The following is a 13,056-nucleotide window of genomic DNA, read 5'->3' as shown; positions in this document are numbered from 1 at the left end:
AGCTGCATTTATGACAGGCGCAAATCTCAACATGACTTTAGCCACTGACTTAGTGGACAAACATTAGAACAAAACAAAATGAAACATCGGCCAGAAAGTCCCAGATCTCAGGTCTAGAGAATATATATACCTTTCTAGCCCAATACCCAATGTTCTTTACAAACCATGGATACTGATAAAAAATATTCAAACACATCCTGAAACATGATTTTGAATTAACTAAAACTGTTTATGTGGAAACCAGTAAGTACAATCAGAGTCTTAACATGGGGCCCAAATGCGCCATTCTGCTGTCTTTGCAGATGGTGACCCTTGGTTCCTCTCCCTAGAGGGTCCAGCCCAGTGCAGACCATGATGGACAGAGATCCCTAGAGAACAGACATAAAGGCTGTAACGGGCTTCATGCCACCCTCTACAGTGCTGGACTGTAACTGATGAAACAGAAGCTTGCTGGGCATGGACCCCCTATACACTAGCACCCAGATGCTGACCTAGGTGTAGCAGAGTGCTGGGCTACTTGGTGCTGTTGGTGTCCAACACCCATTCCACGGAAGACAATTTTCTTTGAAAGTAGAGAACTTTTCCAGCAGAATAATATTATTCTGTCTGTTCAGAAAATGTGGGTGAAACAACCTAATTGTTATCAAAGGAAGCGTCTGTCACCATCAAGTATGGAAGAACTAACAGTACGTCAACTCCATCTGTATTTATGTCCACAAAGGTCATGTAAAACAGGCAGGACTCTGTGTGATTAGTGTTCCTTTCAGAGACATCCCCTGGCTTTGGACAACCAGGGTCTGTTGAGGAAAATCTATCCATCCATCTCTTCAGTTATTTTAATTCCATTCCTTCCCTTCTCCCCTCCCTCTCTCCATCCCTCCTTCACTTTCTCCTCTCCCCTCTTCCCTTCCCCTCCTCTCTGTTACCTTCCCTGCCGTTTCCTTTCTTCTTCCCTGAGAAACACGATTTTGAAATAACTAAAACTGTTTATGTGGAAACAAGTCTATAATCTGTCAGACTGAGGAGAGACAAAAGCAAAGGGAGCCAGCCAGCCAGCCAGCCAGCCAGCCAGCCAGCCAGCCAGCCAGCCAGAATGCTCTGGCAAGGGGGCAGCCTTTCAGCAGGAGCTGAATGCAGGCGTTCATTTCAAAAGGTGACTCCCACAACACACAGAAGGCTTCTGCGTCACACTGGTACCGAGTGTGGCTGTCGGACCAGTTGTTTCCAGACACACAGCCTGGCTAGAGAGAGCCGATGCCCAGCTCTGCCTCCTCCTTCCAGCTCTGCCTCCCTCCCCCACTCGACACTAAACACAATCACTTGCTGTGGTGAGCTGGCTCACAGCCTGTGGACTGAATTATGTGCACCCTCTCTATTAATTCCAGACCTTCTGAGATACAAACCTGTATTTTTTTGTCATTTGCCTCCATTTTGGCTGTCAGAACAGTCAACCTGTGAGTCAGTTCTTCTCTTTCTGCAAGGCTCTTGTCTTCTGAAAGTTTCTGTAGGGCCTGCAAGGCATCTCTGGTCCTCAGCAGCTCACTGTCAGTCTCTCGGAGCTTCCTCGCCACAGCTCGCTCCTTCTCCTGGGATTTCCGAAGGAGCTGCCGCAGGCTCCTCACCTCATTCTGGTGTCTGACTGTGACCTGCGGCAGGCTGTCTTGGGAGCTCACGTATCTCCCGATGGCTTTCGCGTGCCTGAGCTGAAGCTGCTTCAGGAATTGGTTCTCTGTGGCAGTGGCTTCCAGCTTCCGGCGTGTGTCGGCTAGCTCATTCTTCAGCTCTTTAATCTTATGCAGCCGGGCTGACAGTATGCGGTGTGTCATGGCATCTCTTCTTTTGGTAACTGTTTGAATTTGAGAATTGAGGAATGAAGCATTCCAGATGTGCCTTTTCTCGGTGGGGAGGTCCTTCTGGCCTGTGTGAGCAGACAGGGCAGATGGTTACCAGAACACCGAGGTCACACAAGTGTGGGAGACCCCACAACACACGTAAACGCCATGGGCCTAGGTGGCCCCAGGAGGCTCCCTGAGTCTTTACATATGTGTGCCTCACTGACAACTCCTCAGTCCAGTTCATCTACGTTGTATCTGGACGTTTAAGTCACCCAAGGTTATACAGCCATGAAGTGACAGAGAATGGACTGAAAAACCACACCTTGGAGTCTGAAGTCTGTGTTTAAATATCTGCTATAAAAGTTATTAAAAAATCCTGCCAGGTGTGGAGGCACATTCCTGTATCCAGCTCTGAGGAAGAAGAGGCAGAAGGATCAGGAGTTCAGGGACAGCCTACACTGAATGAGATGCCATTTCAAACAGAACACGACAGAATGCAAACTTTATTCAAAGCCGTTGTGTTAGAGTGCTAGACAGTTTATGTCAGCGGCATAAACTGAAGTGAGAGGAGAGAACCTCAGGAAAACTGAGATCAGGCAAGCCTGGAGGGCACTTTCTTAGTGACTGGCGGTGATGGCCCAGCCTGTAGCCTGTAAAGGCAAATCCACAGGACCCATTCAAATGGCTGTCAGGAGCTGATTAGGAAAACACTCACAGGGTTCACATCATGGAGGTCGTCTGTTCTGCCGGGGCGGGGGGTGGTGGTGAATGGAACCTGCAGCATCGGATCTCCAACTACCACGTGAAAGAGAGCCTGTCCCTCTTTCTATTAAAGGAGTTACATCAGCAGACAAGAAACTCTACTTTGCTGGGCAGTGGTGGTGCACACCTTTAACCCCAGCACTCAGAAGGCAGAGGCAGGCAGGTCTCTGTGAGTTCGATCGAGGCCAGCCTGGGCTACAGAGTGAGTTCCAGGACAGCTAGGGCTACACAATAAGATACTGTCTCTAAAAACAAAACAAAAGGCCACAAGGAAAAGACATCACTAAAGCCCTTTGGGTGATGTTGGTTTTAAAGACTGTCAGCATCCTCACCAGACTTGAGACACTGTCTTCTTGGGTCTCAAATGACAAGACATTGACATTTCATTGGCAGTTCAGACTTTGATCCTTTAGCTAAGACCAAAGGCTAAAAGCTAGCACTGACTAGCCATGCTGAGGCTGCCTGTTAACTAAAGTCAGAACCCTCCTTACTAGCAGGCTTGGAGGGTCAGCTCTACTGGGGACAAGGGTACAGCTTCTTGTTATTGTATAATAATCCATACTTTATCTATTTCCCAATTCTTTCTATAAAAGTTCACCCATTGTGGTGGTTTGAAATAAAATGGTCCCAAAGGGAGTGGCACTATTAGGAGAGGTGGCCTTGTTAGAGGAAGTGTGTCACTGTGGGGGTGGGCTTTAAGGTCTCTTTTGCTCAAGCTTCCCTCAGTGTGACAGTCAGTGTCAGCTGACGTCCTGTTGCCTGCAGGCCAAGATGTAGTACTCTCAGCTCCAGCACCATGTCTGCCTGCACACTACCTAGCTCCCTGTCATAACGATAAGGAACTGAACCTCTGAAACTGTAAGCAAGTCACCTCAATTAAATGTTTTCCTTATAGGAGTTGCTGTGGTCATGGTGTCTCTTCACAGCAATAGAAACCCTCACTAATACAGAGGAGGGTACCAGGGACTGGGGTATTGCTGTGATAGACCTGACCTTGTGTTTGTTTTTAGGAAACTAGACTTTGATATTTTGGGTTAGGAAAGCAGTGGATGCTTTAAGCACTGATTAATGGGCCACACAGTAGGAGCAAGGAAGACAGAGGTGCTAAAGGCTATTTGAACTGCTGGGGGCTTACTGAAGGGGGTTCAGAGAAGAAGAACTTTAGTATGTTGCCTAGAGATTGTTCTTGTGATATTTTGGTGAAGACTGTGGCTGCAATTAAAGAAAAGTTCAGAGCTGGGTGTGGTGTTGCACATCTTTAATCCCAGCACTGGGAAGGTAGAGGCTGGCAGAATTCTGAGTTTGTGGACAGTCTGGCCTACAGAGAAAACTCCAGAACAGCCAAACTTAGGCAATGAAGGACAGAAAACTGGTGAAGAGGGAATTGAATGAGGGAGCCATGTTCCAGCCCCAGCAAGCAGCAAAACTTGGCAGTTTTGGCCACGTGGTTCTGGAGTTAAGGACAGAAGAAAGGGGCTGTGTAATCTGCCTCCATGACAAAGGAAAGCTGCTGAGGACAGGCATGTGTCAGGGGCGTCCCTGAATTAGGGGCCTAGGGAGGCCATTGCATGAAGCTGTGAAGTTGAAGCCTGGTTTGCCTTGGAGACCCCAAGATGCTGGAGATGCATAGCAGTGGGATCCCTGCCCAGGAGAGCTGCTAAAAGGGGGTGGAACTGGTGAGAGAAGGAGAGAGAGAGAGAGAGAGAGAGAGAGAGAGAGAGAGAGAGAGAGAGAGACAGAAAGACAGAGAGAGACAGAGAGAAAGACAGACAGACAGAGAGACAGAGAGAGACAGAGAGAGAGACAGAGAGAGAGACAGAGAGAGAGACAGAGAGAGACAGAGAGACAGAGAGAGACAGAGAAAGAGACAGAGAGAGAGACAGAGAGACAGAGAGAGAGACAGAGAGAGAGAGACAGAGAGAGAGAGACAGAGAGAGACAGAGAGAGAAACAGAGAGAGAGAGAGAGAGAGAGAGAGAGAGGTGTTGCTGTCAACAAAGCTGAAAGGAACTGGAGATGTGGGGAGTGCTGACATCAGACACAGAGATGCAGAGTTTGGAATTTGCCCAGCTGGCTTTTGGTCTTGCTTTGGCCCAGCATTTCCTCACTATGCTCCCTTCCCTGTGTTTTGGAATGGTAATATATATTCTGTGCCATTATATGTTGGAAGTATGGAAACTGCTTTTTGATTTTGATTTTTACACGTGATTACAGTTAAAAGATTGCCATGTGTCTCAGAATGAAAGACCTGGATAAATCCAGGTCCTCCCCAGCAGGAAAAAATAGAGCCAAAAATCTAAGCAGGGAGAAAAGAATCAGAAATCTAGGATTAGCCGGTTCGGTGACTGTTTCAGGAACTAGCTGATTATGACCCTGAGAGTGGTCTTGAGAGGCCGGGAGTTGCCCCCCTGTGATCATCACTGGTATTTTCGGAATTTTCTGTGAAGCCCTCCCCATCCCCTTTTGGATTGCTGGGCTGTGGTTTCTTCCTATAAAAACCCCTTCTCCCGGTCACTCGGGGTCGAACTCCTCCCCTGCGTGGGTTATGAGTCTCGGCCCCAGTGCACTATTTCCCGTCTTGTTGATTAAACCTCGTGTGACTACAGCAAGGACGGTCTCTCGTGAGTTACTGGGGGGTGGGGTCGTGTTATCCCGAGACTTGAGAGTCTCCCCACACTGGGGGTCTTTCAAGAAGAGGCTTTAGACTTTTGACTTTGAAACAAGTTTGAGACTCTGATAGACTATGGGGACTTTTGAAGTTGGACAGAATGCATTTTTCCATTATGATGTGGCTACAAGCTTTTGGGTGTCAGGGTTGTGTTGTTTTCTGTCAGGGTCGATGCCCCAACATAAAACTACTTTTGTCTAAATGGACCTAAATATGGGCCTACAGGTTTCAAAGAAAATGGCCCCCGAAGGGAGTGGCACTATCAGAGGTGTGGCCTTGTTGGAGGAAGTGTGTCACTGTGGGGGCGGGCTTTGTGGCCCACACAATGTAGGATGCTCAGTTACTGCTCCAGCACCGCATGTCTGTGGAGCACGTGCCCCTGCTAAGATGATCAAGGACTACACCTCTAAAACTGTAAGGGAGCCACCCCAGTTGAATGTTTTCCTTATAAGAGTTGCTGTGGTCTTGGTGTCTCTTCACAGCAATGGAAACTCAAACTAAGACAGCTATATATGGAATATTTAGGAACATACACCTGTAACTGATTGTGGACCGCTACAAGGTACTAGCATTAAACAAAAACGTTACTGTGCCCAGGGCTGCAGCCTGGCAGGGATGCCTGGCGTTTTACCTTTAGACTGGGGGACTTTAGAAGGGCTATACTTTCTTTTCTCCTTTTCTTTCCCCAGAGGCCTCTCTAACGCGTGTCTGTTGGTGGCTGTGTCAGAGTACTCAGAAAGAAAGTCTTCTGAATAGTCATAGTGGGAGGCCAGGCTTCTGTAGGAGCACTGAGATCTGCTGTAATCCACGCTCCCATTGGAAGCCCTGCTGTTCCGTGACAGGTCGCCAGCGCCTGGGCTGCTCTTGCCTTCTGCAGACTTCCTGCTGTCTCCTAGTGCCAGGCTGAGGAAATGCTCATTTGTGTGTGCTTTTGTTGTATCAGCCAAAGACATAGTCCACAACCTAGTAGGAAAGAAGGATGCTTCAGTTTATGGATACCTGCATTCAAATGGGCCCATGCTTTAGTGTATTTTCTTTACTACGTTGAGGAAGAATGTGAAACAGTACTCTTTTTTTGAGACGAGATTTCATTATACAGTCTTGGCTGGCCTGGAGTTTGCTATGTAGAACAGGTTGGCCTCAAAGTCACAGAGATCTGCCTTTCTCTGCTTACCAAGTGCTAGAATTAAAGGCTGTGCCACCATCAGGTCAGAACAATACATTATTAAAATGCATTTTTTGGAACAATCTCAATTATGCTCTTAAATTATTTCCTACATGAAATATAGGACGTTGGGCTGGGCGGTGGTGGCACCCGCCTTTAGCTCCAGTACTTGGGTGGCAGAGGCAGGCAGATCTCTGTGAGTTTGAGGCCAGTCTGGTCTGTAAGAGTTAGTTCCAGGACAGGCACCAAAGCTACACAGAGAAAACCTGTCCCGAAAAACAAACAAACAAACAACAACAACAAAAAGAAAATAGGACCTTGGAGTCAAACTTTGATAATATTCACAGGCAATATAAAACTATATCTGATAACAACACTGGCAACTTTTTTGATTTACTTATTTTTATGTATATGCATGTTTGTCTGTATGTATCTGAGCACCACATGTATGCAGTACTGTGGAGGCCAGCAGAGGGGTAGGTGCTGGGAACCTGGCCCTGCTGTGGGACAATGGTCCTGTACCCTGTGAAGATTTGTCTCTTGTACTTGTTTAATAAAATGCTGGTTGGCCAATAGCCAGGCAGGAAGTATAGGTGGGGCAACCAGAATAGAAGAATTCTGGGAAGAGGAGAGGTCAGTCTGCAGTTGTCACCCAGACCAAGGGGAAGCAAGATGAGAATGCCTCACTGATAAAAGGTACCAAGCCATGTGACCAGCACAGACAAGAATTATGGGCTAATTTAAGATGCAAGCATTAGTTAGTAAGAAAGCCTGAGCTATTAGGCCAACCAGTTTATAATTAATGTATACCTCTGTGTGTCTCTTTGGGGCTGAATGGCTGTAGGACCTGGTAGGAAAGAAACCTCTGTCAACATAATCCAGGCGTTCTGCAAGAACAGCAGATGCTCTCAGCTGCTGAGCCATTGCCCCTTTTAAAGGTGTATCCCCAGATGGCCACAATTTATGTTTAAACAAAGAAAAGGAAAACAAAAGCAACGAGTTCTCTTTGTTCATTGGCTCTTCCTTCTAAAGGGATCTGGAGTCCAGTCCAGCATTCTCAAAATATATTTTCTAATTTATTTTTTATGAAGTGGAGGGGCACATATGTGGTGGTCAAAGGACAACTTGCCAGAACTAGTTCATTTGGGCATCTTAATGTCAGGCTTGGTGGCAAGCTTCTTTATCTATTGAGACAGCTATCTCTGACCAAGCTGGCCTCAAACTCTAATCCTCCTGCCTCAGCTTCCCCAGCACTAGGATTATAGGCATCCTCTCATGATCAGTTAGGTCTAAGTGGTTTGTTAAGTGGCTGCTGAGTGGCCTAAGAGGTGGACTCAATGTCATCCAAGGAAGAAACTTAGGGCTCTCCTGGTGTGAACTATGGGCAGAGTAGGGAGTCACACACGAGAAGAGTCCCGAACAGATACATTCAAAACAACTTGAGCTGGAACACAGAGGCTCAACACTTATTTATGAGGCTCTGTACTAAGAAGGATCAGGCTACTGGAAGCTCTTGCATAGTAGCCTACCTCATCAGTAGAATGAAACAAACCAATCCATCGCAGGCGTCTTTAAAAGCATGTCGTTTTCATTCAGTTCTCAATTCTGTTTTATCAAGAAAGCAAAAGAGATATTATTAGCTGGTGTAAGATCCTTTGCAAATTTATTTATGTGTATAGATATTTTGCCTGCACATACAAATGCATGTCACCTGAGTACGGTGCCTGCACAAGTCAGCACAGGGTACCGACTCTCACAGAACTGGCGCTATACATGGTTTTGAGCTGACATGTGGGTACTGGGAGAACACCCTGTTTTAACACTGAGCCGTGTCTCCAGCTCCCAGCCTCTCGTACTTTCTCCTTCTCCATGAGTGACTGTGTAGCCTGTGCATAAAGGAAGGTGACTTCTTTCACTGTATGGATAATTTTTTCTTTTTCTTGCTTGGTTGCACTAGACAGAACCTCTGAGGATGGTGAGACTGGATGTCTTGACTTGTTTTGGGTTTTAGGAGGAAAACATCCAATCTCTCACATTAGATATTATATCAGCTATTTAAAAACAGATGTCCTTTATCCAAGGGTGAGTGTTCCCTTCTAGTCACTGTTTGCTTAACGAACTAAGGGAGGGCTAGTGGAAAGTAGAAACAGACAGTGTGGGGAGAGAGAGAACAGCCAGGACAGCTGAGTGGTCCAGCACTTACCTGGTGGGTGCCTGCGGAAGACCTAGAAACTATCCACTGGAAGATACATTCTTGCACTGGATGTGGCAGTGGGTATTGTTGGGAGCAGTGAGACCCCAGATCCTGAATTTCTTATAATCCCCTGATCTGAGTGCCTACAGCTGCTCTGAGCACGAGACCTTCAGGAGTTCCTGATGGCAGGAGAGTGGTTTCTGGTGGGTTTGGCTGGGGCGTGGCTATCTCTATATAATCTGCCCCTGAACACAATAAAGGGGCATTCTTGGGGAATTCAAGGATGACCCGTGTAGCTGTCTGTCATTTGTGTGTGTTTGTGTATTTTAACCTCCTGTCCCTTGCCCGAAACTCGGTAACTGGGTTCAAGTGCGCCAAGCGCAGACACGGGGGCGCAGTGTGCGGCAATTGGAGGTCTCCACCGAGGTTGCGGCAATTGGAGGTCTCCACCGAGGTTGCGGCAGGGCATCCCCCTGGATGCTGCAGGGAAAGCGGCAGTGCTTCTCTTCCCCTGCACTTAGCTCTGCTCCTGCTTCTCTTCCCCTGCACTTAGCTCTGCTCCTGCTTCTCTTCCCCTGCACTTAGCTCTGCTCCTGCTTCTCTTCCCCTGCACTTAGCTCTGCTCCTGCTTCTCTTCCCCTGCACTTAGCTCTGCTTCTCCTTGGGCTCAGCCTGAGCGAGCTCTGAGCAGGACAAGGGGATGAGGTGCTGCCTAGGAGACCAGGAGTGTTCCAAGCCAACCCAAATCATGCTAACAATGTGATAAGAGGCTTTTTCCTTTTTCTTTTTTTCTGTTTTTCTGTTTTGTTTTGTTTTTTTCTTTTTTGAGACAAGGTTTCTTTGTGTAATCGCCCTGGCTACCCTGGAACTTGCTCTGTAGACCAGGCTGGCCTGGAACTCACAGAGATCCGCCTGCCTCTGCCTCCTGAGTGCTGGGATTAAAGGTGTGGGCTGGCTTGAATGTTACGAGTTTTAACTAAACATCCATTCATGAACCGAGCTGCTAGCAGCCAGCTGTGGGAAGGGCTTACAGGCTTTTCCTAGGTGAGGGAGGAAACTGAGTAAAGAGAAACTGTCTCACTTGACTGTTCAGTCAGAAGGTTTCTGCTTATGTAACCTGAGGTTAACTTGGCATTTTAAAGCTGGCTAAATCCAAATGCAAATCAAGACAACTCTGAGATTCCATCTTACACCTGTAAGAATGGCCAAGACCAAAAAACACTGATGACAACTTATGCTGGAGAGGTGGTGGGGAAAAGGGAACACTTCTCCAATGCTGGTGGGAATGCAAGCTGGTACAACCCCTTTGGATATCAGTGTGGCGATTTCTCAGAAAATTAGGAAACAACCTTCCTCAAGACCCAGTAATACCACTTTTGGGTATATATCCAAAGGATGCTCAATCGTGCCACAAGGACACGTGCTCAACTATGTTCATAGCAGCTTTGTTTGTCATAGCCAGAACCTGGAAACAACCTCAATGCCCCTTGACTGAAGAATGAATAAGAAAAATGTGGTTCATTTACACAATGGAGTACTACATAGCAGGAAAAAAATAACTACAGCTTGAAATTTGTGGGCAAATGGATGGATCTAGAAAACATCATATTGAGTGAGGTAACCCAGACCCAGAAAGACAAATAAAATATGCACTCACTCATAATTGACTTTTAGACATAAAGCAAAGAAAAACTAGCCTACAATTTACAATCCCAGAAAACCTAGACAATGAGGACCCTAAGGGAGACATACATGGGTCTAATCTACATGGAAAGCAGAAAAAAGACAAGGTCTCCTGAGTAAATTGGAAGCATGAGGACTATGGGAGAGGGTAGAAGGGCAGGGGAGAGAAAGGGAAAGGAGAAAAATACATAGCTCAATGAAAATAATAAAAGAAACCTGACTAAATCCAGTTCCATTTCCTTCAATGCTAGTCACTTATAGTCAACGCTTTTGACTTAGACTTGACTAGTTTTGGATTGTGGCCACTTGTTAACTGTTTTAACAGGACACAAAAGCAACACCCTTACTGTCCACTACTGGCTGCTGAGGACAACTGGAATCTGACACCAACTGATTTGGAGAAATAGACAAGTGATTTCTTTGACAAATCATCATATTCCTATCTTGAAGTAGGGAGCAGTGTCTCCAGGATAAGAAGGGGATTGCAGCCAGGCATAGTGAAATGTGCTTTAATCCTGGTACTGGAGACAGAAGCAGGTGGATCTCTGAGACAGGGTCTCTCTATGTAGGTCTGGCTGTCCAGATCATGTGTGGATAGACCAGTGTCTGGTTAGAGTTCTCTGGGCGTGTTTACAGTATGATGCTGTCTGCTTTATTCACCTGAAGCACAGTTCTGACTCTGCAGTGAACGGCACACAGGTGTCTCTCTGCTTTCATGACTCAGGAACACAAACAAAAACTGTAGCAGCTGTTACAGTCAGGGCTCTGAATGGCGTCTGCTCCCGGATGGCACCGGACCCAAGGTACGGCTGCCCCTAGTGGCAGCAGACCTTTGCACTGTCTGTCTACTACTGAGGGAGAAAGAAGAATATCCTCATCAGCAGCAAACCTTTGCGTTCATTATAGCTGCATATTATAAAGGGAGACTAAGAAACTTCTAATCTAGGTGTACACATGAATTATCATGGTTCTACACTCTGCTTTTCAATCCTGGTTTTGCAATAAGGCAGCTAAAAAAGCACATACTGAATTATTAAGGAGTTACTGCGTACCTGTTGCTCTTTTCCAAACTCATTCCCTAAGGTGTCTGGAGAGGAACTGTACGCCTCACATGGAGCACTCTTCACTGCAGGACCCATGAAGTTTCCAAGTAGGACTTTTTGACATGTTCTAGTCTCTTTTTAAAATAAAGGCTATATTTCAAAAAACCCTAAAATATTACAGAAGAAAAGTGTTAACCTCATAGTCACATTTGTGTAAGAACCACATCTATCATCCATCCATCTATCTATCTATCTATCTATCTATCTATCTATCTATCTATCTATCTATCTAATATCCATCCATCCATCCATCTATCCATCCATCCATCCATCTATCTATCATCTATCCATCACGAGAATGCTCCTATTTGAATGCATGGTCTACAGACTGTGGAACTGTTTGGGAAGGATTGGGAGGTGTAGCCTTACCGGAGGAGGTGTCCCTGGGGGTGGGCTTTCAGATTAGAGCTCTCTCTGCCTCATGCTTCTGGATCAGATCTAAGATCTTAGCTACTGTGTCAGTAACACACCTGTCTGTTTGCTGACACGCTCCTTACCTTCTAATCCTCTGGAACTGTAAGCCCCCAAATTAAATGCTGTCTTTTTAAGTTGCTTTGGTCATGGTGCTTGTTCATACCAACAGAAAAGTAACTGAGATACTATGTTTGTCTGCAGTATAGATTACTGTGTATATCATACACTGAGGCCTTTTTTTCTTCCAAAGAGAAATCAACTATTGGCAGTTGTAGTTACTCTTCTTTAAAAATCTATTGTGTATGGGTGTTCTGCCTGCATCACTTGTATGCCTGGTGTCCCTGGAGGAGACAAGAGGGCATTGGATCCCCTGGAACTGGAGTCTCAGATGGTTGTGAGCCACCATATGAATGCTTCTTTTCTAGAGCAGCCAGTCCCCAACCGCAATCATTCTTGACTGTCAGCTTGGCAGGATCTAGAGTCACCTAGCTGATAAAGCTCTGGGCATGACTTCTAGATTATGTTCATTGAGGTGGAGAATTAGACATGGGCAGCACCACCACACAGGTGGATAAAAAGGAAAAAGCTACTTGAGCACCAGAACTTGCTCTCTCTGCTTCCTGAATGGACATGACGTGACCAGGGCTTCATGCTCCTACAGCCATGCCTTCCCCAACAATGACTGTCCCTCAGACTGGGAACCAAATCAGTCCTTCCCTCTCCTAAGCTGCTCCTGTCAGGAACACAGCACTGACTGGGAAATGCTTGGCTGTGACATCAGGCAGCTGCGTGGAAGGAAGAATCCAGAGTCATATGAGAACATGCTTGTTCCTTTTTTCTGGTGTTCAACAAAAAATTATTGCATTATGTGTTACTATAGATGACAAAACGTCAAAGGAAAGGCATCTTGGTATGACTGGTAGGCTCGTGGTGTTATTTTAGAAGCAGTGATGTTGGGTGGTGATTGTTACACATGGTTTTCAGTGGGTCTCATGACTTACAAAATTTCTGACCATTAGTATTACAACCATAGCCTCTCCCTGCTTCCCCAGTGCTTGGGATCCATCCAGAACCATGTGATAAAAATCCAAATACCATATACTGAAGTGATTACTAATTCATATGTACAGCATCTTCCAGAAATTATCCCATGGAGGCAACTGTCATGCCTGTAAAGCTCAAATGCTCTGTCTGCAGATTCCTATATCCAATGCCCTGGCAGGCAAGCTCAGT

General features: G+C 46.2%; 1 protein-coding gene across 1 annotated transcript in view; it reads right to left on the bottom strand.

The window, feature by feature from the left end:
• Lca5l (lebercilin LCA5 like) overlaps positions 1-13,056 on the bottom strand; it is a 30,590-nt gene that overhangs the window by 12,253 nt on the left and 5,281 nt on the right. Inside the window, exons 2-5 of the mRNA XM_038345372.1 lie at positions 11,359-11,516; positions 7,959-8,034; positions 5,896-6,227; positions 1,404-1,918 (exon numbers count right to left, since the gene is read on the bottom strand). Of these exons, the coding sequence (XP_038201300.1) occupies positions 1,404-1,918; positions 5,896-6,227; positions 7,959-7,963 (852 nt within the window). The 5' untranslated portion in view covers positions 7,964-8,034; positions 11,359-11,516. The remainder of the gene's footprint in view (positions 1-1,403; positions 1,919-5,895; positions 6,228-7,958; positions 8,035-11,358; positions 11,517-13,056) is intronic.

The sequence above is a fragment of the Arvicola amphibius genome, chromosome 10 (genome assembly GCF_903992535.2).
Source record: "Arvicola amphibius chromosome 10, mArvAmp1.2, whole genome shotgun sequence".
NCBI lineage: Eukaryota > Metazoa > Chordata > Mammalia > Rodentia > Cricetidae > Arvicola > Arvicola amphibius.
The sequence above is the reverse complement of the archived record's forward strand: the minus strand, read 5'-3'. Positions and strand labels throughout refer to the sequence as shown.